We start from the raw sequence: 23,873 nt of genomic DNA on the forward strand, positions 1-23,873 counted from the left end.
GTTTTGGTGATTCTACGAAACTGAAACAACACAAAAAGAATGTTATTGTAAGTTAATAATACTAACATGGACACTCGTAAACGTGTTCGCATATTCGCTAATGCTAATGCACGTACAAAAATATGTGAAAACACTCCTACAGACATCACACACGGGACGGTTTAGTAAGTAAGAATTGTTTTAGTTATATTGTAAAACGTACAAACGCTGCTTGGAGTGATGAATGAAGAATACATACGAGTGGAAACGCTATGGACGGCTAGAAGACTGAACAATACTCCGGTTAAGAAAGACGGTGTTTGTTTACATTAGCACAGGGGTGTCAAACTCATTTTAGCTCAGGGGCCGCATGGAAGAAAATGTGTAATAGTAAAGTAAAATTAGCTAACATCAATGAACCCCAAAATACCTTTAAAATAAGTATATTCTCACTAATAACAAGTGCACTTTTCTTGGTAGAAAAAACAAATATGAGACCTTTTTTCTCAATATGTTGAAAAATATTCTTAAACGAAGTAAATGCTAGTGCCATTATCTTGACATAATGATATGCGCTCGGCATTACATTTCTTGAAACCAGCAAACTTATACTAAAAACTAGTTTATTGTTCTTAATGGAAAGGCAAAAAGGCAACGCTCAGGCAAATCATATTGTCTACAAGTGCATTTTCCCATCAATAACATGACATCATCGCGCCAAATGCGTGCTCTTTCAGTCAATTAGTGCGCAAGGAACATATATATATATATATATATATATATATATATATATATATATATATATATATATATATGTATGTGTGGGAAAAAAATCACAAGACTATTTCATCTCTACAGGCCTGTTTCATGAGGGGGGGTTCCCTCAATCATCAGGAGATTTTAATGGGAGCATTCACATACCATGGTTTATATAGGGCACAGAGTGGGTGGGTACAGGCTGGCGTAGGGGCGTGGTGATTGGCTCATGTGTTACCTAGGAGGTGTTTCCGTCTGTGGCGGCATGCTGTTACAATTTCGCTGCGCTTGTTGAGGGATGACAGGTCTGGACGGTAAATAACAAACAGTTTCTCTTTCGAGCATAGGTTGCATCTTTTATTACCACTATTGTAAGGTGTGCTGGATGCAAGAATTTGCCATGTTATTGAATATTCAACATTATTGTCTTTGAGGTCCCAAATGTGTTTGCTGAGTTCTGTGGTATTCCGCAGGTTTTGGTTCCTGAAAGAAGCCTTGTGATTGTTCCATCTGGTTTTGAACTCTCCCTCGGTTAATCCTACATACAGGTAAAAGCCAGTAAATTAGAATATTTTGAAAAACTTGATTTATTTCAGTAATTGCATTCAAAAGGTGTAACTTGTACATTATATTTATTCATTGCACACAGACTGATGCATTCAAATGTTTATTTCATTTAATTTTGATGATTTGAAGTGGCAACAAATGAAAATCCAAAATTCCGTGTGTCACAAAATTAGAATATTACTTAAGGCTAATACAAAAAAGGGATTTTTAGAAATGTTGGCCAACTGAAAAGTATGAAAATGAAAAATATGAGCATGTACAATACTCAATACTTGGTTGGAGCTCCTTTTGCCTCAATTACTGCGTTAATGCGGCGTGGCATGGAGTCGATGAGTTTCTGGCACTGCTCAGGTGTTATGAGAGCCCAGGTTGCTCTGATAGTGGCCTTCAACTCTTCTGCGTTTTTGGGTCTGGCATTCTGCATCTTCCTTTTCACAATACCCCACAGATTTTCTATGGGGCTAAGGTCAGGGGAGTTGGCAGGCCAATTTAGAACAGAAATACCATGGTCTCTAAACCAGGCACGGGTAGATTTTGCGCTGTGTGCAGGCGCCAAGTCCTGTTGGAACTTGAAATCTCCATCTCCATAGAGCAGGTCAGCAGCAGGAAGCATGAAGTGCTCTAAAACTTGCTGGTAGACGGCTGCGTTGACCCTGGATCTCAGGAAACAGAGTGGACCGACACCAGCAGATGACATGGCACCCCAAACCATCACTGATGGTGGAAACTTTACACTAGACTTCAGGCAACGTGGATCCTGTGCCTCTCCTGTCTTCCTCCAGACTCTGGGACCTCGATTTCTAAAGGAAATGCAAAATTTGCATGGTTGGGGGATGGTTTGGGGTGCCATGTCATCTGCTGGTGTCGGTCCACTCTGTTTCCTGAGATCCAGGGTCAACGCAGCCGTCTACCAGCAAGTTTTAGAGCACTTCATGCTTCCTGCTGCTGACCTGCTCTATGGAGATGGAGATTTCAAGTTCCAACAGGACTTGGCGCCTGCACACAGCGCAAAATCTACCCGTGCCTGGTTTACGGACCATGGTATTTCTGTTCTAAATTGGCCCGCCAACTCCCCTGACCTTAGCCCCATAGAAAATCTGTGGGGTATTGTGAAAAGGAAGATGCAGAATGCCAGACCCAAAAACGCAGAAGAGTTGAAGGCCACTATCAGAGCAACCTGGGCTCTCATAACACCTGAGCAGTGCCAGAAACTCATCGACTCCATGCCACGCCGCATTAACGCAGTAATTGAGGCAAAAGGAGCTCCAACCAAGTATTGAGTATTGCACATGCTCATATTTTTCATTTTCATACTTTTCAGTTGGCCAACATTTCTAAAAATCCCTTTTTTGTATTAGCCTTACACAATATTCTAATTTTGTGACACATGGAATTTTGGATTTTCATTTGTTGCCACTTCAAATCATCAAAATTAAATGAAATAACATTTGAATGCATCAGTCTGTGTGCAATGAATAAATATAATGTACAAGTTACACCTTTTGAATGCAATTACTGAAATAAATCAAGTTTTTCAAAATAATCTAATTTACTGGCTTTTACCTGTATGTGTCGGATGTGTTAATGTCCTTGCGTATTACCTTAGATTGGTAGACAACTGATGTTTGTAAGCACCCCCCGTTGAGAGGGCAATCAGGTTTCTTTCGGCAGTTGCAGCCTTTGTTGGTTTTGGAGTCGCTCTGTCCGGGGGCCGACGGCTCATTTGCAATTGTTTTGTTGTGGTTTGAGATAATTTGTCGTATATTGTTCATACAGCTGTAGCTCAATTTAATGTTGTTCTTGTTGAATACTTTTCTTAGGGTGTTGTCTTTGGGAAAGTGTTTGTCAATCAGATTGAGGAATTTGTGTCCAATGTTAGTTGAGACGTTTTTGCTGTATGGGGGGTTGTACCAGATGATGTCGTTTCGTTTTCTGTTCTTTTTTGGTTGGTTTCCTGGCGTGGGTTCATAGGTGAGGGTGAAATTGTATCCGCTTTCATCAAGGGCTTTTTGGTACGGGGGGGTTGCTTGGTCAAATTCAGCTTTGCTAGATGACAGCATCGATAGCCTTTTATTAATTCCGGTAGGTATTCTTTTCGTGGTGGTGGGTGGGTGGTTGCTGTCATGGTGCACGTATTGGAGTGTTGTGTTGGGTTTCGTGAATGGTTGGTAGCTGTTATTTCTCAGGTTGAAAGTGACGTCAAGGAAGTTGACGGTTTGCTTGTTGGCTTCAATCGTGATCCGTAGGCCGTTCTCTTTGAAAATTTGGCATATGCGCTTCTTGGTATTCTCGCTGCTCCTTGGCGAGGCGCGACACACTGCCAGTCCGTCATCACGGTAAATACCAAAGTTCAGATTGAGGCTAGCGAGCTGGGAGAGGAGGAAACTCCCAACGAGTTCACACGTTTCTGCTCCGTCAAAACTTCCCATAGTGACGTCAAATGTTGCATTGTTCTTTTTTTGCCATGGTGTACTGTTGTGGATGAGAATGGAGTTTTTTGCGTGGATGATGATGTTTCTTTCGTTGCCTGTGATTGAGTCGTAGTTTGAGGCGAAGTCTAGTGCTTGAGTCAGTAGGTCTTGCGTGATGGAAGGGTAAAATTCCTCGATATCAAAGGAGATAAAGTTGTGCTGTTGTTTGTCTTGGATGTTGTTGAACCATTTGATTACTGCTGCTGTGTTTCTCCATTGGTTGAGTGGTGTTTTGTCCTTGATTTTTGTGTTGACTCTGTCCAGGATTATTTTGCTGATTTTTCCTATTTCAGATTTAGTTGGGTTTATTAGTCGGCATGTTGGGTTATTTGCGAAGTTGGGTTTGTGGTCCTTCAATGTGATGAAGGCTTCCTTGTTGGCTGTGGCGTCCACCCTGTCCTCAATGTCCAGTTCAGCCGCGATCCTTTTATTTTCCAGGTGGATGTTCTGTAAGGTGTTGGGTTGCGCTTTTTTGTATGATTTGGTGATGCTTCTGTCCAGTAAGGTGTGGTGTTCTGGTATGTCCATTCTGTAGAGGTTTGTGGTTTTATCGGCAGCTATGATGAGGTTGTTTACTTTCTTGATGCGCTCCTTGTCATTTTTCAGCTTGGTGAAATATATATATATATATATATATATATATATATATATATATATATATATATATATATATATATATATATATGTCTTAATAAGGTTATCCAAAAAATAGTGCTCGATACCGTAGTAGAGCGCAATATATGTATGTGTGGGGAAAAAAATCACAAGACTACTTCATCTCGATGAAGTAGTCTTGTGATTTTTTTTCCCACACATACATATATATATGTATATATATATATATATATATAAAATTAAATACTTGACTTGGTGAATTCTAGCTGTCAATATACTCCTCCCCTCTTAACCATGCCCCCCCCCCCCCCCACCCACCCACCCCACCCCTACCCCCACACCTCCCGAAATTGGAGGTCTCAAGGTTGGCAAGTATGCTTAGAGGTTTTTTGATAAAAAGTTTTGCCGTATATTACTGATGTGTGTGTAAAATTTGGTGAGTTTTGAAGTATGTTAAGGGGGTCAAATTACAGCGCAAAGTTGCGGAAGAATAATAATAATTAAAGCTGCAAGCAGCGTTGGTCGGGCCCGCGTATTTGGCAGGTGCTAGTCCTAAGTGTCCCAATACTTTTGTTCAGTTTTCGTCATAAGTGTCCCAATACTTTAGTCTAGTGTACCTACCTTGTCTGCATTGTGTGGGCATGCTGGTGCTTCCTGCTTTTAAGCAGCCATCTTGAATAAACAGCTACGCAGCAGCATCAGCGCAGCGGTTCTTTGAAGGGTCATAAAATCAAAACCGGAGCACTTATTAAAACTCTTTCGATAACTTTTATTTAGAAGGGTTCAATCACTCTCCTGTGTTATTTTGAAGCCGAAACGACAAACGCGCTCAGAGGAGATAATGTTTGAAGAAAGGTGACCGGTTTTTACAAAAATGTTATTTAGAAGGGGGAATAGCAAACTTCCTGTTGATTTTTGCTGGGGGTTGTGAATTTATGAAATGTAGGTCTAAGTGAGACCTACATAGAGGTTTTTGTTTCATCTCTATCCGCCCTTCCCAGTGGGAGTTACAGGCAGTTTTGTCAGATTTTTCATCCGAGGAGCAGTTTTTTGTGCGTTTTATTAAAAAATTGCTGTAGAGCGCAATTTTTAAATTTGGGGTTAGGTTTTTTTATTAGATCGCAATTTTTGCCAGTCCTGATGTGTGTGTTCAGTTTGGTGAGTTTTGGAGCATGTTAAGAGGGTGAAAATACAGCTCAAAGAGACAAAATTGACAGTTTTTAGTACTTTTTTGTCTTGAAGGGGGAATTGCCAACTTCCTGTTGATTTTTGCTCGAGGATATACAATTATGAAAACTAGGTCAGACCTACATAGAGGTTTTTGTTTCATGTCTCTCCGACCTTCCTAGTGGGAGTTACAGGCAGTCTAGTTTGTTTTTTTTCCTAGGGGAAAAAGTTTTGTTTTTTTGATAAAAAGTTTAGATTTCAGTTTTTGCAGTGAAACGTCCAGAAGCTTCAACCCATGTGTTCTGTCCCCCCCCCCCCCCCCCCCCCCGTGTAGCGTGGCGCTCCCAGAGGAGCCCCCCAGCGCTCCCCCCCAGAACGTCATCGCCAGCGGGCGCACCAACCAGTCCATCATGATCCAGTGGCAGCCGCCGCCCGAGAGCCACCAGAACGGCATCCTCAGGGGCTACACTGTCAGGTGAGACCACCTGTTTGACTTTTATGAACGCCTGTTTGTTCATTTTAAGCTCAATTAACCGCGGTGAGGAACCTTAACAAAAAAAAAAAACCTCACAGCTGGAAGCTAAAAGTTCCACCAGAAGAAAAGACAATGATTATTTTTTATGTGTGCTCCTCATAAACTCCTGTTTGTCTCCCTCCAGCACAGGGATGTCAAAGTGGTTTTCATTGAGGGCCACATGGCACAGTAACAGGGAATAATGTCTGAATTTGATTTTATTATTAATTATATAAATTGTTTTAAGTCCATTTTACAGTAAAAACTTGACATTTACAGCATTTTACTGTAAAATATAGTGTTGTTTTTTTTAACAACATTTTACAGTACCACTGTTTTTTGGGGTTGTTTTATGGAAAAATCTGGCAGCTTAGTTACCAGAATGTTTGTGTTAAATTGACATTGTTTTTTACAACATGATATTGTTGATGGAAAAACTGTACAAGTAATTTTTTTATTCTGGCAATTTAGCTGCCAGTTTTTCTACCGTTAAAACAAATCTGTCCATTTACAGTAATACACCGTTAAAAACAACAATCCTAGATTTTACAGTCAATAACTGGCAGCTCAGTCAACAGAATTTGAACGCAAAAATCAGTAGTCGTTTTTTATTTTCAATTTACAGTAACCCTTACACAAACCCTAACCCTTACCCCAACCCCAACCCTAACCTAACCATTACCCCAACCTAACCCTAACTCCAACCCTAACCCTTACCTCTAACCTAACCCTTACCCCAACCCCAACCTAACCCCAACCCTAACCTAAGCCCCAACCTAACCGTAACTTCAACCCTAACCCTAACCCTTACCCCAACCTAACCCTAAACCCCAACCCTAACCCTAACCCTTACACAAACCCTAACCCTTACCCCAACCCCAACCCTAACCTAACCATTACCCCAACCTAACCCTAACTCCAACCCTAACCCTTACCCCTAACCTAACCCTTACCCCAACCCCAACCTAACCCCAACCCTAACCTAAACCCCAACCTAACCGTAACTCCAACCCTAACCCTAACCCTTACCCCAAATGGGTTGTACTTGTATAGCGCTTTTCTACCTTCAAGGTACTCAAAGCGCTTTGACACTACTTCCACATTTACCCATTCACACACACATTCACACACTGATGGAGGGAGCTGCCATGCAAGGCGCTAACCAGCAGCCATCAGGAGCAAGGGTGAAGTGTCTTGCTCAGGACACAACGGACATGACGAGGTTGGTACTAGGTGGGGATTGAACCAGGGACCCTCGGGTTGCGCACGGCCACTCTCCCACTGCGCCACGCCGTCCCAACCTAACCCTAAACCCCAACCCTAACCTAACCCTTACCCCATTCCCAACCCCAACCCTAACCCTAACCCTAACATAAAATGTATTGTAATTTTTATTAATTTGATGGGTAGTTTGCTATAAAGTTAAGTATTTTTATTTATTTTTATATAGACAAAAACATGTTTCGAAAGTATGATAATATTAAGGCTGCAGCTAACGATTATTTTTCTATCGATTAATCTATAGATTATTTTTTTCGATTAATCTATAGATTATTTTTTCGATTAATCTATAGATTATTTTTTTTTTCGATTAATCTATAGATTATTTTTCCTTTTACCGATTATTTTTGTATTTAAAAAGAAGATGAAAAAATAAATGTAGGCCAGTTTTTTCAAAAGGCATGGCTTTTATTTAGAAAAAAAAAAAAGTATGGCCACTCAGTCAACATTGACAACAACATGACAAAATATTCTGTAACAATGTAAACATTTAAAACTTTTAACATTTAACAAAATTAAAAGTAGCTTATTTGCTTTTTAATGTGCAAATATAAAATAAACATACAGTGCAAATCTTAATATTCTGCAATAGTATAAGCATTTCAAAAGTAAAAGTATTGCTTATTTTTGCTTTAAAATGTGCAAAAATAAAGATAAACATCCAATACAAAAAAGTGCGTATTTCCTTGAATTGGCGCCGGGTATATAGTATTCGCATGCCTCGAATTACTGCCGGGTCAAACTCGTTTCGCAAAATAATTAGCGCATTCTTGGCCTTACCGCCGGCTCAGGATTAACGCCGGATCAAACTCGTTTCGCAAAATATTAATTTTATTAGCGCATGTCTGGAATTTTCGCCGGGTCAAACTCGTTTCGCAAAATAATTAGCATATGTCTAGAACTTCCGTCACGTCATGAGTGACACTTCACCTGTCATCATTTTCAAAATGGAGGAGGCTGATTTCAATCATTTGAAATGGCATAAAGGGAAGAAGATGAAGAGCTATTCAGTAGGATTTAAGGTCCAAGCTTTTGAATATGCTAAAAAGAACAGTAAGCAGCTATGTTTTATTAATATACCGTAGCTGCGTGTGTCAAATATGAGTCATTAAATGACTCCCGCCTCCTGCTGGTAGAGGGCGCTAGTGATCCTTCTTGCGACTACCGGTACTGCAGAAGAAGACAACAAGCAACAAGAGTGAGCAGTGATCGTTTGCTTGCACTTTTAACATGGAGGATTACATATCTAAAATTAAAGCTGCAAGCAGCAGGTGCTAGTCCTAAGTGTCCCAATACTTTTGTCTACTTTTAGTCTGAAGTGTCCCAAGACTTTTGTCTAGTGTACCTACCTTGTCTGCATTGTGTGGGCACGTTGGTGCTTCCTGCTTTTGAGCAGCCATCTTAAAAAAACAGCAGCATCAGTGCAGCGGGTCTTTGAAAGGTCATAAAATCAAAACCGGAGCAGGTATTAAAAAGCTGTTCTATACTTTTATACACAAGGGTTCAATCTCTCTCCTGTGTTAGTTTGAAGCCTAAACGACAAACGCACTCAGAGGAGATATATTTTGAAGGAAGGTGACCGGTTTTTACAAAAATGTTGTTTTGAAGGGGGAATAGCAAACTTCCTGTTGATTTTTGCTGGGGGTTGTCAATTTATGAAATGTAGGTCTAAGTGAGACCTACGGAGAGGTTTTTGTTTCATGTCTCTCCGACCTTCCCAGTGGGAGTTACAGGAAGTGTTGTCATTTTTTTCTTCCGAGGAGCAGTTTTTTCTCCGTTTTATTCAAAAATTGCTGTAGAGCGCAATTTTTAAATTTGGGGTTAGGTTTTTTTTATTAGATCACAATTTTTGCCAGTCCTGATGTGTGTGTTCAGTTTGGTGAGTTTTGGAGCATGTTAAGAGGGTGAAAATACAGCTCAAAGAGACAAAATTGACAGTTTTTAGTACTTTTTCGTCTTGAAGGGGGAATTGCCAACTTCTTGTTGATTTTTGCCCGAGGATATACAATTATGAAAACTAGGTCTAAGTCAGACCTACATAGAGGTTTTTGTTTCATGTCTCTCCGACCTTCCTAGTGGGAGTTACAGGCAGTCTAGTTTTTTTTTTTTCCTAGGGGGCGCTAGAGCGCAATTTTGAGTTTTGTTTTTTTGATAAAAAGTTTTGCCGTATATTACTGATGTGTGTGTAAAATTTGGTTTCGATAACTTTTATTTAGAAGGGTTCAATCACTCTCCTGTGTTATTTTGAAGCCGAAACGACAAACGCGCTCAGAGGAGATAATGTTTGAAGAAAGGTGACCGGTTTTTACAAAAATGTTGTTTAGAAGGGGGAATAGCAAACTTCCTGTTGATTTTTGCTGGGGGTTGTGAATTTATGAAATGTAGGTCTAAGTGAGACCTACATAGAGGTTTTTGTTTCATCTCTATCCGACCTTCCCAGTGGGAGTTACAGGCAGTTTTGTCAGATTTTTCATCCGAGGAGCAGTTTTTTGTGCGTTTTATTCAAAAATTGCTGTAGAGCGCAATTTTTAAATTTGGGGTTAGGTTTTTTTTATTAGATCGCAATTTTTGCCAGTCCTGATGTGTGTGTTCAGTTTGGTGAGTTTTTTAGCATGTTAAGAGGGTGAAAATACAGCTCAAAGAGACAAAATTGACCGTTTTTAGTACTTTTTTGTCTTGAAGGGGGAATTGCCAACTTCCTGTTGATTTTTGCCCGAGGATATACAATTATGAAAACTAGGTCTAAGTCAGACCTACATAGAGGTTTTTGTTTCATGTCTCTCCGACCTTCCTAGTGGGAGTTACAGGCAGTCTAGTTTTTTTTTTTTTCCTAGGGGGCGCTAGAGCGCAATTTTGAGTTTTGGTTTTTTGATAAAAAGTTTTGCCGTATATTACTGATGTGTGTGTAAAATTTGGTTTCGATAACTTTTATTTAGAAGGGTTCAATCACTCTCCTGTGTTATTTTGAAGCCGAAACGACAAACGCGCTCAGAGGAGATAATGTTTGAAGAAAGGTGACCGGTTTTTACAAAAATGTTGTTTAGAAGGGGGAATAGCAAACTTCCTGTTGATTTTTGCTGGGGGTTGTGAATTTATGAAATGTAGGTCTAAGTGAGACCTACATAGAGGTTTTTGTTTCATCTCTATCCGACCTTCCCAGTGGGAGTTACAGGCAGTTTTGTCAGATTTTTCATCCGAGGAGCAGTTTTTTGTGCGTTTCATTAAAAAATTGCTGTAGCGCACAATTTTTAGATTTGGGGTTAGGTTTTTTCATTATATCACAGTTTTAGCCAGTCCTGATGTGTGTGTTCAGTTCGGTGAGTTTTGAAGCATGTTAAGGGGGTCAAATTACAGCTCAAAGAGGCAAAAGTGACTGTTTTTATTCCTTTTTTGTCTTGAAGGGGGAATTGCCAACTTCCTGTAGATTTCTGCCCGATGATATACAATTATGAAAACTAGGTCTAAGTCAGACCTACATACAGGTTTTTGTTTCATGTCTCTCCGATCTTTCTAGTGGGAGTTACAGGCAGTCTAGTTTTGTTTTTTTCCTAGGGGGCGCTAGAGCGCAATTTTGAGTTTTGGTTTTTTGATAAAAAGTTTTGCCGTATATTACTGATGTGTGTGTAAAATTTGGTGAGTTTTGAAGTATGTTAAGGGGGTCAAATTACAGCGCAAAGTTGCGGAAGAATAATAATAATTAAAGCTGCAAGCAGCGTTGGTCGGGCCCGCGTATTTGGCAGGTGCTAGTCCTAAGTGTCCCAATACTTTTGTTCAGTTTTCGTCATAAGTGTCCCAAGACTTTTGTCTAGTGTACCTACCTTGTCTGCATTGTGTGGGCATGCTGGTGCTTCCTGCTTTTAAGCAGCCATCTTGAATAAACAGCTACGCAGCAGCATCAGCGCAGCGGTTCTTTGAAGGGTCATAAAATCAAAACCGGAGCACTTATTAAAACTCTTTCGATAACTTTTATTTAGAAGGGTTCAATCACTCTCCTGTGTTATTTTGAAGCCGAAACGACAAACGCGCTCAGAGGAGATAATGTTTGAAGAAAGGTGACCGGTTTTTACAAAAATGTTGTTTAGAAGGGGGAATAGCAAACTTCCTGTTGATTTTTGCTGGGGGTTGTGAATTTATGAAATGTAGGTCTAAGTGAGACCTACATAGAGGTTTTTGTTTCATCTCTATCCGACCTTCCCAGTGGGAGTTACAGGCAGTTTTGTCAGATTTTTCATCCGAGGAGCAGTTTTTTGTGCGTTTTATTAAAAAATTGCCGTAGAGCGCAACTTTTAAATTTGGGGTTAGGTTTTTTTATTAGATCGCAATTTTTGCCAGTCCTGATGTGTGTGTTCAGTTTGGTGAGTTTTGGAGCATGTTAAGAGGGTGAAAATACAGCTCAAAGAGACAAAATTGACAGTTTTTAGTACTTTTTTGTCTTGAAGGGGGAATTGCCAACTTCCTGTTGATTTTTGCTCGAGGATATACAATTATGAAAACTAGGTCAGACCTACATAGAGGTTTTTGTTTCATGTCTCTCCGACCTTCCTAGTGGGAGTTACAGGCAGTCTAGTTTTTTTTTTTTCCTAGGGGGCGCTCGAGCGCAATTTTGAGTTTTGGTTTTTTGATAAAAAGTTTTGCCGTATATTACTGATGTGTGTGTAAAATTTGGTGAGTTTTGAAGTATGTTAAGGGGGTCAAATTACAGCGCAAAGTTGCGGAAGAATAATAATAATTAAAGCTGCAAGCAGCGTTGTTCGGGCCCGCGTATTTGGCAGGTGCTAGTCCTAAGTGTCCCAATACTTTTGTCTACTTTTAGTCTGAAGTGTCCCAAGACTTTTGTCTAGTGTACCTACCTTGTCTGCATTGTGTGGGCACGTTGGTGCTTCCTGCTTTTAAGCAGCCATCTTAAAAAAACAGCAGCGCAGCAGCATCAGTGCAGCGGGTCTTTGAAGGGTCATAAAATCAAAACCGGAGCAGGTATTAAAAAGCTGTTTTATACTTTTATACACAAGGGTTCAATCTCTCTCCTGTGTTAGTTTGAGGCCTAAACGACAAACGCGCTCAGAGGAGATAGATTTTGAAGGAAGGTGACCGGTTTTTACAAAAATGTTGTTTTGAAGGGGGAATAGCAAACTTCCAGTTGATTTTTGCTGGGGGTTGTCAATTTATGAAATGTAGGTCTAAGGGTTAGGTTTTTTTATTAGATCGCAATTTTTGCCAGTCCTGATGTGTGTGTTCAGTTTGGTGAGTTTTGGAGCATGTTAAGAGGGTGAAAATACAGCTCAAAGAGACAAAATTGACAGTTTTTAGTACTTTTTTGTCTTGAAGGGGGAATTGCCAACTTCCTGTTGATTTTTGCCCGAGGATATACAATTATGAAAACTAGGTCTAAGTCAGACCTACATAGAAGTTTTTGTTTCATGTCTCTCCGACCTTCCTAGTGGGAGTTACAGGCAGTCTAGTTTTTTTTTTTTCCTAGGGGGCGCTAGAGCGCAATTTTGAGTTTTGGTTTTTTGATAAAAAGTTTTGCCGTATATTACTGATGTGTGTGTAAAATTTGGTGAGTTTTGAAGTATGTTAAGGGGGTCATTACAGCGCAAAGTTGCGGAAGAATAATAATAATAATAAACGATCGAAAAACAATAGGGTCCTCTGTCCCATTGTAAAAGGACTCCCTTCGGGATTCCTTTTACAATGGGCCATGCGGGCCCTAATTAAAAACTAGAACAGCCAAATAGCTAAAACTAGTATGCATATATCTAAAAAAAAAAGGCTTTTTTAAAAAGAAGGGTTTTTAAGCCTTTTTTAAAAGCATCCACAGTCTGTGGTGCCCTCAGGGGGTCAGGGAGAGCGTTCCACAGACTGGGAGCGGTGGAGCAGAAAGCTCGGTCTCCCATAGTCCGTAGCTTTGTCCTCTTAATCACTGGAAAAATTCCCAGTTTTCCAGAAATTCCCATGAAATTCCCATTAAAATGAATGGGACATTTTACAAAGTTACACAACTCCCACATTTTTTATCTGATTCAAACCGTTCCAACTTCAAAATATTCAGCCCGTTCAAAATTGTGTGTTCTCCTTCCAATTTTAAAAAGTTCCCGGATTTCCAGGAATTCACAGTTTTCAGGGACATTTTCCCCATTCAAAATGAATTGTCCATTTTTTTTATCTTCCACAATTCCCACATTTTTCAAGCTATTCAAACCATTCCACCTTCAACATATTCACTCATCCAACTAACACTTTCCCAAGTTCCCCCCAAAAATTAAATGTTTCCTAGAAATTCAAACTCTTCAACATTCAAACTATTCTTCCATTCATACTACATTCTGTCAGTATTTCACTTCAACTTCAGCATTGAAGAATTCACACGCAATTCCTTTGCATAAGGACTCCCTGTGGGAGTCCTTATGCAATAGGCCATGCGGGCCCTACTAAAACAGTTTTCTAAACTGGACTTTCAATGGAAGCAGGAGGTAATACTTAAAGGAATATCTCCATCGAGACAGAGAGACTTTTAAAACTGAAGAAAGATAAGGAGGACTTCTATAAACAAGTTATCGATGTTTTTGATCAGAAGCAGCTGCGCATGGACTCATAAGTAAAGGTAAGACCATAATAACGTTTTTTTTGTATTAAATGTGCTTTTCATGATGGTGTCCTTACATCACTCAAATTTATAAGCGCAGGCCTAAATTCACCCCACGCCTTTTAGTAAGCGCAGGAGTGAGAAGAGGTTTTAAATTAATTAGCGCCCTGGCGGCTATTCAAGTATGCGACGCGTCGACGCACAAAAACGGCGTCGACGTATTTACGTAATCGATGACGTCGACTACGTCGTTTCAGCCTTAGATAATATACTGTACTGGATGAGGCAATTCCTGAAGGAATTGCGTGTGAATTCTTCAATGCTGAAGTTGAAGTGAAATACTGACAGAATGTACCGTATTTTCCGCACCATAAGCCGCCCTGGGTTATAAGCCGCGCCTTCAATGAACGGCATATTTCAAAACTTTGTCCACCTATAAGCCGCCCCGTGTTATAAGCCGCATCTAACTGCGCTAAAGGAATGTCAAAAAAACAGTCAGATAGGTCAGTCAAACTTTAATAATATATTAAAAACCAGCGTGATGTGGGCGCGCATGGAGTCGTATATCAACATGGACGGAGCTGCATGAAAAAAGCCACCCGGCCTCTTCGCGTAAACTTAAACTTACCTTAACCACTCGCTCATCTTTTCTTCATCCATCCATCCTTTCGAGTTAGCTTTTATGATGACGCCGGCTGGAAAGGTCTCTTTTGGCAAGGTCTTCCTTTTGAATATCACCATGGGTGGAAGTTTCTGGCCATTAGCATGGCAAGCCAGAACCACAGTGAAGGATGACTTCTCATTCCCTGTGGTGCGAATATTCACCGTACGTGCTCCCGTTGTATCCACAGTGCGGTTCACAGGAATATCAAAAGTCAGTGGAACCTCGTCCATGTTGATAATGTTCTCTGGCCGGATCTTTTTTTCAGCTATCTTGTTTTTACAATATGCACGGAAAGTAGCCAGCTTTTCTTGAAAGTCTTTAGGCAGTTGCTGTGAAATAGTAGTCCGTGTGCGGATGGAGAGATTGCGTCTTTTCATGAACCGGATCCCTGTCGCTTAGTAGGAGCCATTTTGTGGTCTTTACAGATGTAAACACACAAAGGAAATGAAACGTAATATCCGCGCGCTTCTTCTTCTTCTACGGGGGCGGGTGGTTGCTTACAGTAGAAGAAGAAGCGCTTCCTGTTCTATGGGGGCGGGTGCTTACCTTGGCGGTTGCTTGCGTAGAAGAAGAAGCACTTCCTCTTCTACGGGGAAAAAAGATGGCGGCTGTTTACCGTAGTTGCGAGACCTAAACTTTATGAAAATGAATCTTAATATTAATCCATATATAAAGCGCACCGGGTTATAAGCCGCACTGTCAGCTTTTGAGTAAATTTGTGGTTTTTAGGTGCGGCTAATAGTGCGGAAAATACGGTAGTATGAATGTAAGAATAGTTTGAATGTTGAAGAGTTTGAATTTCCAGGAAACATTTAATTTTTGGGGGGGAACTTGGGAAAGTGTTAGTTGGATGAGTGAATATGTTGAAGGTGGAATGGTTTGAATAGCTTGAAAAAATGTGGGAATTGTGGAAAATAAAAAAAAATGGACAATTCATTTTGAATGGGGAAAATGTCCCTGAAAACTGTGAATTCCTGGAAATCCGGGAACTTTTTAAAATTGGAAGGAGAACACACAATTTTGAAAGGGCTGAATATTTTGAAGTTGAAACGGTTTGAATCGGATACAAAATGCGGGAGTTGTGTAACTTTGTAAAATGTCCCATTCATTTCAATGGGAATTTCATGGGAATTTTTGGAAAACTGGGAATTTTTCCAGTGATTAAGAGGACAAAGCTACGGACTATGGGAGACCGAGCTTTCTGCTCCACCGCTCCCAGTCTGTGGAACGCTCTCCCTGACCACCTGAGGGCACCACAGACTGTGGATGCTTTTAAAAAAGGCTTAAAAACCCTTCTTTTTAAAAAAGCCTTTTTTTTTTTAGATATATGCATACTAGTTTTAGCTATTTGGCTGTTCTAGTTTTTAATTAGGGCCCGCATGGCCCATTGTAAAAGGAATCCCGAAGGGAGTCCTTTTACAATGGGACAGAGGACCCTATTGTTTTTCGATCGTTTATTATTATTATTATTATTCCGCAACTTTGCGCTGTAATTTGACCCCCTTAACATACTTCAAAACTCACCAAATTTGACACACACATCAGTAATATACGGCAAAACTTTTTATCAAAAAACCAAACCTCAAAACTCAAAATTGCGCTCTAGCGCCCCCTACGGAAAAAAAAAAAACTAAACTGCCTGTAACTCCCACTAGGAAGGTCGGAGAGACATGAAACAAAAACCTTTATGTAGGTCTGACTTAGACCTAGATTTCATAATAATAGTAAGTTGGCAATTCCCCCTTCAAGACAAAAAAGTACTAAAAACAGTAACTTTTGCCTCTTTGAGCTGTACTTTGACCCCCTTAACATGCTTCAAAACTCACCAAACTGAACGCACACATCAGGACTGGCAAACATTGCGATCTAAAAAAAACAACCTAACCCCAAATCTCAAAATTGCGCTCTACTGCAATTTTTTAATAAAATGCAAAAAAAAACTGCTCCTCGGAAGAAAAAAATGACAAAACTGCCTGTAACTCCCACTGGGAAGGTCGGAGAGACATGAAACAAAAACCTCTATGTAGGTCTCACTTAGACCTACATTTCATTAGGGCCCGCAATGGGACATAAGGACCTATTGTTATTGAAACGTTTTATTATTCTTTATTCTTCCGCCGCCACAACAAACTGTAATTTGACCCACTTAACATGCTTCAAAACTCACCATATTTGACCCACACATCAGGACCTGCGAAAATTACCTTTTTTTAAAAAAAAAACCGAACCCCAAAACTCAAAATTGCGCTCTAGCGCCCCCTAGGAAAAAATAAAACTAGACTGCCTATATCTCCTACTAGGAAGATCAGAGAGACATGAAACAAAAACCTGTATGTAGGTTTGACTTAGACCTAGTTTTCATAATTGTATATCCTCGGGCAAAAATCAACAGGAAGTTGGCAATTCCCCCTTCAAGACAAAAAAGTACTAAAAACAGTCACTTTTGCCTCTTTGAGCTGTATTTTGACCCCCTTAACATGCTTCAAAACTCACCGAACTGAACGCACACATCAGGACTGGCAAACATTGCGATCTAAAAAAAAACCTAACCCCAAATCTCAAAATTGCGCTCTACTGCAATTTTTTAATAAAATGCAAAAAAAACTGCTCCTCGGAAGAAACAAATGACAAAACTGCCTGTAACTCCCACTGGGAAGGTCGGAGAGACATGAAACAAAAACCTTTATGTAGGTGTGACTTAGACCTAGATTTCATAATAATAGTATGTTCTCGGGCAAAAATCAACAGGAAGTTGGCAATTCCCCCTTCAAGACAAAAAAGTACTAAAAACAGTAACTTTTGCCTCTTTGAGCTGTATTTTGACCCCCTTAACATGCTTCAAAACTCACCAAACTGAACGCACACATCAGGACTGGCAAACATTGTGATCTAAAAAAAAACCTAACCCCAAATCTCAAAATTGCGCTCTACTGCAATTTTTTAATAAAATGCAAAAAAAAACTGCTCCTCGGAAGAAAAAAATGACAAAACTGCCTGTAACTCCCACTGGGAAGGTCGGAGAGACATGAAACAAAAACCGCTATGTAGGTCTCACTTAGACCTACATTTCATTAGGGCCCGCAATGGCCCATTGCAAAAGGACTCCCGAAGGGAGTCCTTATGCAATGGGACATAAGGACCTATTGTTATTGTAACGTTTTATTATTCTTTATTCTTCCGCCGCCACAACAAACTGTAATTTGACCCACTTAACATGCTTCAAAACTCACCATATTTGACCCACACATCAGGACCTGCGAAAATTACCTTTTTTTTAAAAAAAACCGAACCCCAAAACTCAAAATTGCGCTCTAGCGCCCCCTAGGAAAAAATAAAACTAGACTGCCTATATCTCCCACTAGGAAGATCGGAGAGACATGAAACAAAAACCTGTATGTAGGTTTGACTTAGACCTAGTTTTCATAATTGTATATCCTCGGGCAAAAATCAACAGGAAGTTGGCAATTCCCCCTTCAAGACAAAAAAGTACTAAAAACAGTCACTTTTGCCTCTTTGAGCTGTATTTTGACCCCCTTAACATGCTTCAAAACTCACCGAACTGAACGCACACATCAGGACTGGCAAACATTGCGATCTAAAAAAAAAACCTAACCCCAAATCTCAAAAGTGCGCTCTACTGCAATTTTTTAATAAAATGCAAGAAAAACTGCTCCTCGGAAGAAAAAAAATGACAAAACTGCCTGTAACTCCCACTGGGAAGGTCGGAGAGACATGAAACAAAAACCTCTATGTAGGTCTCACTTAGACCTACATTTCATTAGGGCCCACAATGGCCCATTGCAAAAGGACTCCCGAAGGGAGTCCTTTTGCAATGGGACATAAGGACCTATTGTTATTGTAACGTTTTATTATTCTTTATTCTTCCGCCGCCACAACAAACTGTAATTTGACCCACTTAACATGCTTCAAAACTCACCATATTTGACCCACACATCAGGACCTGCGAAAATTACCTTTTTTTAAAAAAAAACCGAACCCCAAAACTCAAAATTGCGCTCTAGCGCCCCCTAGGAAAAAATAAAACTAGATTGCCTATATCTCCCAGTAGGAAGATCGGAGAGACATGAAACAAAAACCTGTATGTAGGTTTGACTTAGACCTAGTTTTCATAATTGTATATCCTCGGGCAAAAATCAACAGGAAGTTGGCAATTCCCCCTTCAAGACAAAAAAGTACTAAAAACAGTCACTTTTGCCTCTTTGAGCTGTAATTTGAGCCCCTTAACATGCTTCAAAACTCACCGAACTCAACGCACACATCAGGACTGGCAAAAATTGCGATCTAATAAAGAAACCTAACCCCAAATTCAAAAATTGCGCTCTACAGCAATTTTTGAAAAAAACGGATAAAAAACTGCTCCTCGGAAGAAAAAAATGACAAAACTGCCTGTAACTCCCACTGGGAAGGTCGGAGAGACATGAAACAAAAACCTCTATGTAGGTCTCACTTAGACCTACATTTCATAAATTGACAACCCCCAGCAAAAATGAACAGGAAGTTTGCTATTCCCCCTTCAACACAACATTTTTGTAAAAACCGGTCACCTTCCTACAAAATCTATCTCCTCTGAGCGCGTTTGTCGTTTCGGCTTCAAACTAACACAGGAGAGAGATTAAACCCTTGTGTATAAAAGTATAGAACGGATTTTTAATAACTGCTCCGGTTTTGATTTTATGACCCTTCAAAGACCCGCTGCACTGATGCTCCTGCGCTGCTGTTTTTTTAAGATGGCTGCTTAAATGCAGGAAGCACCAACGTGCCCACACAATGCAGACAAGGTAGGTACACTAGACAAAAGTCTTGGGACACTTCAGACTAAAAGTAGTTAAAAGTATTGAGACACTTAGGACTAGCACCTGCCAAATGCGCGGGCCCGACAAATGCTGCTTGCAGCTTTAATTCTATTTATTTTTTATTATCTTTTTATTTTTATTTTTTTAATACACTGTAGCACTTTGAGGTTGTTTACTCAATGTAAAGTGTTTTTTACAAATACAATCTATTCTTATTCTATTATTATAATTCCAACTCTTGATGCTGAGTGCCATGCAGGGAGGTAATGGCTCCCATTTTTATAGTCTTTGGTATGACTCGTCCGGGGTTTGAACTCACAACCTATATCAAATCCAGGTGTTTGTGGGCTAGATGTGGCCCCCGGGCCCTTGGGTTTGACACCTGTGCTCTAGCAGGAAGTGTGGCGTTCTGCACCTGCACCAGCTATTGTGTTATTGTTGTTGTGGTCATTGAAGGTACCGCCTGACCGGACTGCCCGTGGACTACCAGATGAAGAACATCTCCAGCCCGGAGGTGACCAACCTGCTGCTGGAGGACCTGATCATCTGGACCAACTACGAGATCGAGGTGGCGGCCTACAACGGGGCCGGCCTGGGGGCCTTCAGCCACAAGGTGACGGAGTGGACCCTGCAGGGAGGTGAGGGCCGCACGTTCCTTTCCCCTCGCGCCCGGACTCCCCGTCCTTAAATCCGCATATCCCGTCTGTTCAAGTGCCGACCGTCGCCCCCGGCAACGTGCAGGCGGAGCCCGTCAACTCCACCGCCATCCGCTTCACGTGGACGGCGCCCAACCCGCAGTTCATCAACGGCATCAACCAGGGCTACAAGGTTCTGCTGTGACAGGTTGACAATAAGAAGGAGGCACAGAAAAACATGCCCTCCATCTTCCCCCGCAGCTGCTGGCGTGGGAGCCGGGCAAAGACCGGGGCGTCTCCGTGGTGACCACGCGGCCCAACTTCCAGGACAGCGTGCACGTGGCCTACGTGACGGGCCTGAAGAAGTTCAGCGAGTACTTCACCTCGGCGCTGTGCTTCACCACGCCGGGCGAGGGCCCCCGCAGCCCCCCCAAACTGCTGAGGACGCACGAGGACAGTAAGTCATGTGACTTGTCATCGCGCCGCACCCGCTCTAACGTCCTTGGTGTTTAGCGCCCGGCGCCGTGGGACACCTGAGCTTCACCGAGATCCTCGACACGTCGCTGAAAGTCAGCTGGAGCGAACCCAGCGAGAAGAACGGCGTTCTCACAGGTACACGCACACACCTGAATGTCACAACTGTATTTATATTATAACACTAATAGACTCTTGATCTAGTCACTTCTTTTCCTATTATTACTTTGAATTTATTTCTATTATATTCATGCAGTATTATTTTATTTATTCTTTAATATAACATATCTTTATATACATATTTAAAACATTATTGGTATAATATTTTACTTTTTCAAATTAGGATGGATATATAACCTTTAATTATACTATGTTTTATTTTAAATAATCTTTAAATAGTATTTTGATTTATATACATATTGAATCCATATTTTTCTAAATAGAATTTGACATTTTTTTAAATGGTTTTAAAACATATCTGTGTACATTATTATTTTATAGGATTTTTATTTTATATTGTTTTTATTCTTTAATATAGTATAATATATATTTATATACATATTTAATATGTTATTGTTATAATAGATTATATATTTTACTTTTTCAAATTAGGATTGATATATAACCTTTAATGATTTAATTCTAATATATTTTATTTTATGTCATCGTCATTTTCTTTAAATAGTATTTAGACTTATATACATATTGAATCCGTATTTTTTAGAATAAAATTATAAATGGTTTTAAAACATATTTGTGTACGGTATTATTTTATAGCATTTTTATTTTATATTGTCTTAATTTTTTAATATTGTAATGGATAAAATATCTGTATAAACATATTTATTATAGTATTTTGGTACAGATGATATATGTTATTTATTTAAAATAGCCCACTGTTGTCTTTAATTATTTTAAATATTTTATACAGTATTACTTTATATCATCTTTATTTTTTAATAAATTATTCTACAAAAGATTTTAAATATTTATTGAATCTGTTATTTTTATGAAAATCTTATATTTGTTAAAATAGCCCGTTAACATAACTATTTTAAATATTATTTTATACAGTATAATTTTTTATCAACTCTATTTTCTATCAAAGATTTTGTAAACATATTTTTTTCATAAAATTTGATATTTCTTTTAAATAGCCTGATACCTTGAAATGGTTTACAGTATTATTTGTGAACAGTATTTTATATATGTTTTACTTTTAGTGTGGTATTTGATCAATTATTTTAATATACATACTTTTTTTTAATATAGATTAACTTTTTTAAATTCAGTAATTAACCTAATAATAATAAAACAATAAAAACATATTTTTAATTAAGTTAATATTTAATATACAGTGGTATTTTTAATAAAGTGTTCTCTAATATTTTTACATATATATATTTTTTTTTTTTTACTTTTTTTCCCCCCAAATACATTTTACAATAAATCCCTATAACATGATTATTTTTAATTTAATAACCCTCAGTATGATGCAAAATATAAATGAAAGCTTTTTTTTAAATTTATTTTGTTATTTGTGGTTCCGGTGTAATAAATGTTGAAAATATGAATAACTTAGTTCCTGTTATCATATTGCAGGTTACCGCATCTCGTGGGAGGAGTTTAACCGCACCAACACGCGGGTCACACATTACCTGCCCAGCCTGACCTTGGAGTACCGCGTCACCGGACTGACGGCGCTCACCACCTACACCATCGAGGTGGCCGGCATGACGTCCAAGGGTCAAGGCCATCTGTCGTCCTCCACCATCTCCTCTGGGGTCCCGCCAGGTCAGCGAGGGTCATGTGACACATCTCCTGGTTCCACCTTTTGGAGCAGAAAATTCAAATCCTATTATTTAATCATATACATATTAATAACTGTAGTTTCTAAACAACATTTGCATACTACGTATCTTAGTATATTATTTTAAATAACTAATTACTATTAGTATCACAGTTAAGCAACAACTAATCTTTTTACTGTTAAATTAATCTAATTCAGAGATGTATAAAGGGTAAATACATTTTTTTTTTACTATTTTTAATTAAATAAAATTGATAATCTACTTGCAAAATATGGATTATTTTATGACCAAAATTCAATGGTCAAATCAATGTCAGAACCCAACATTGATTAAACGTTGTCAATAAGCATGTTGTTTCAACGTTGTATTTGTGTTGTAGAATTATTGGTTGGGATAATGACCAAAATTCAATGGTCAAATCAACGTCAGAACGCAACATTGATTGAACGTCGTCAAAAAGCATGTTGTTTCAACGTTAGGTTTGAGTTGTGCAATATTGGCAGGAAAAATGACCAAAATTCAACGGTCAAAACAACGTCAGAACTTAACATTGATTAAAAACGTCGTCAAAAAGCATGTTGTTAAAACATTGTATTTGTGTTGTAGAATATTGGTTGGGAAATTAGCAAAACTCAATGGTCAAATCAACGTCAGAACTCAACATTGATTAAACGTTGTCAAAAAGCATGTTGTTCCAACGTTAGGTTTGAGTTGTTGAATATTGGTTGGGAAAATGATCAAATTTCAATGATCAAATCAATGTCAGAACCCAACATTGATTAAATGTCGTCAGAAAGCATGTTGTTTCAACATTGTATTTGTGTTGTAGAATACTGGTTGGGAAATGACCAAAATCCAATGATCAAATCAACGTCAGAACCCGACATTGGTTAAACGTTGTCAAAAAGCATGTTGTTTCAACATTAGGTTTGAGTTGTTGAATATTGGTTAGGAAAATGACTACATTTCAATGGTCAAATCAACGTCAGAACTTAACATTGATTAAAAGTTGTCAAAAAGCATGTTGTTTCAACGTTGTATTTGTGTTGTAAAATATTGGTAAGAAAAATAACCAAAATTCAATGGTCAAACCCACGTCAGAACGCAACATTGTTTAAACGTCGTCAAAAAGCATGTTGTTCCAACGTTGTATTTGTGTTGTAGAATATTGGTTGGGAAAATGACCAAAATTCAATGGTCGAATCAATGTCAGAACGTCGTTGATTGAACGTCGTCAAAAAGCATGTTGTTTCAACGTTAGGTTTGAGTTGTTGAATATTGGTTGGTAAATGACCAAATTTCAAAGGTCAAATCAATGTCAGAAATTAACATTGATTAAAAGTCGTCAAAAAGCATGTTGTTTCAACGTTGTATTTGTGTTGAAGAAATATTGGTTGGGATAATGACCAAATTTCAATGATCAAATCAACGTCAGAACCCAACATTGATTAAATGTCGTCAAAAATCATGTTGTTTCAACGTTGTATTTGTGTTGTCGAATATTGGTTGGAAAATGACCAAAATTCAATGGTCAAATCAACG

The 23,873-nt window shown here is 39.1% G+C and overlaps 1 protein-coding gene across 1 annotated transcript in view; it reads left to right on the top strand.

Annotated features, from left to right (window-relative positions):
- sdk2b (sidekick cell adhesion molecule 2b) overlaps window positions 1-23,873 on the top strand; it is a 920,539-nt gene that overhangs the window by 763,970 nt on the left and 132,696 nt on the right. The window contains exons 16-21 of the mRNA XM_061931841.1: window positions 5,890-6,030; window positions 19,868-20,049; window positions 20,124-20,239; window positions 20,308-20,503; window positions 20,560-20,658; window positions 22,123-22,314. Coding sequence (XP_061787825.1) covers window positions 5,890-6,030; window positions 19,868-20,049; window positions 20,124-20,239; window positions 20,308-20,503; window positions 20,560-20,658; window positions 22,123-22,314 — 926 coding nt within the window. The remainder of the gene's footprint in view (window positions 1-5,889; window positions 6,031-19,867; window positions 20,050-20,123; window positions 20,240-20,307; window positions 20,504-20,559; window positions 20,659-22,122; window positions 22,315-23,873) is intronic.

The sequence above is a fragment of the Nerophis lumbriciformis genome, linkage group LG39, assembly GCF_033978685.3.
Source record: "Nerophis lumbriciformis linkage group LG39, RoL_Nlum_v2.1, whole genome shotgun sequence".
In the NCBI taxonomy this organism is placed as follows: Eukaryota; Metazoa; Chordata; class Actinopteri; order Syngnathiformes; family Syngnathidae; genus Nerophis; species Nerophis lumbriciformis.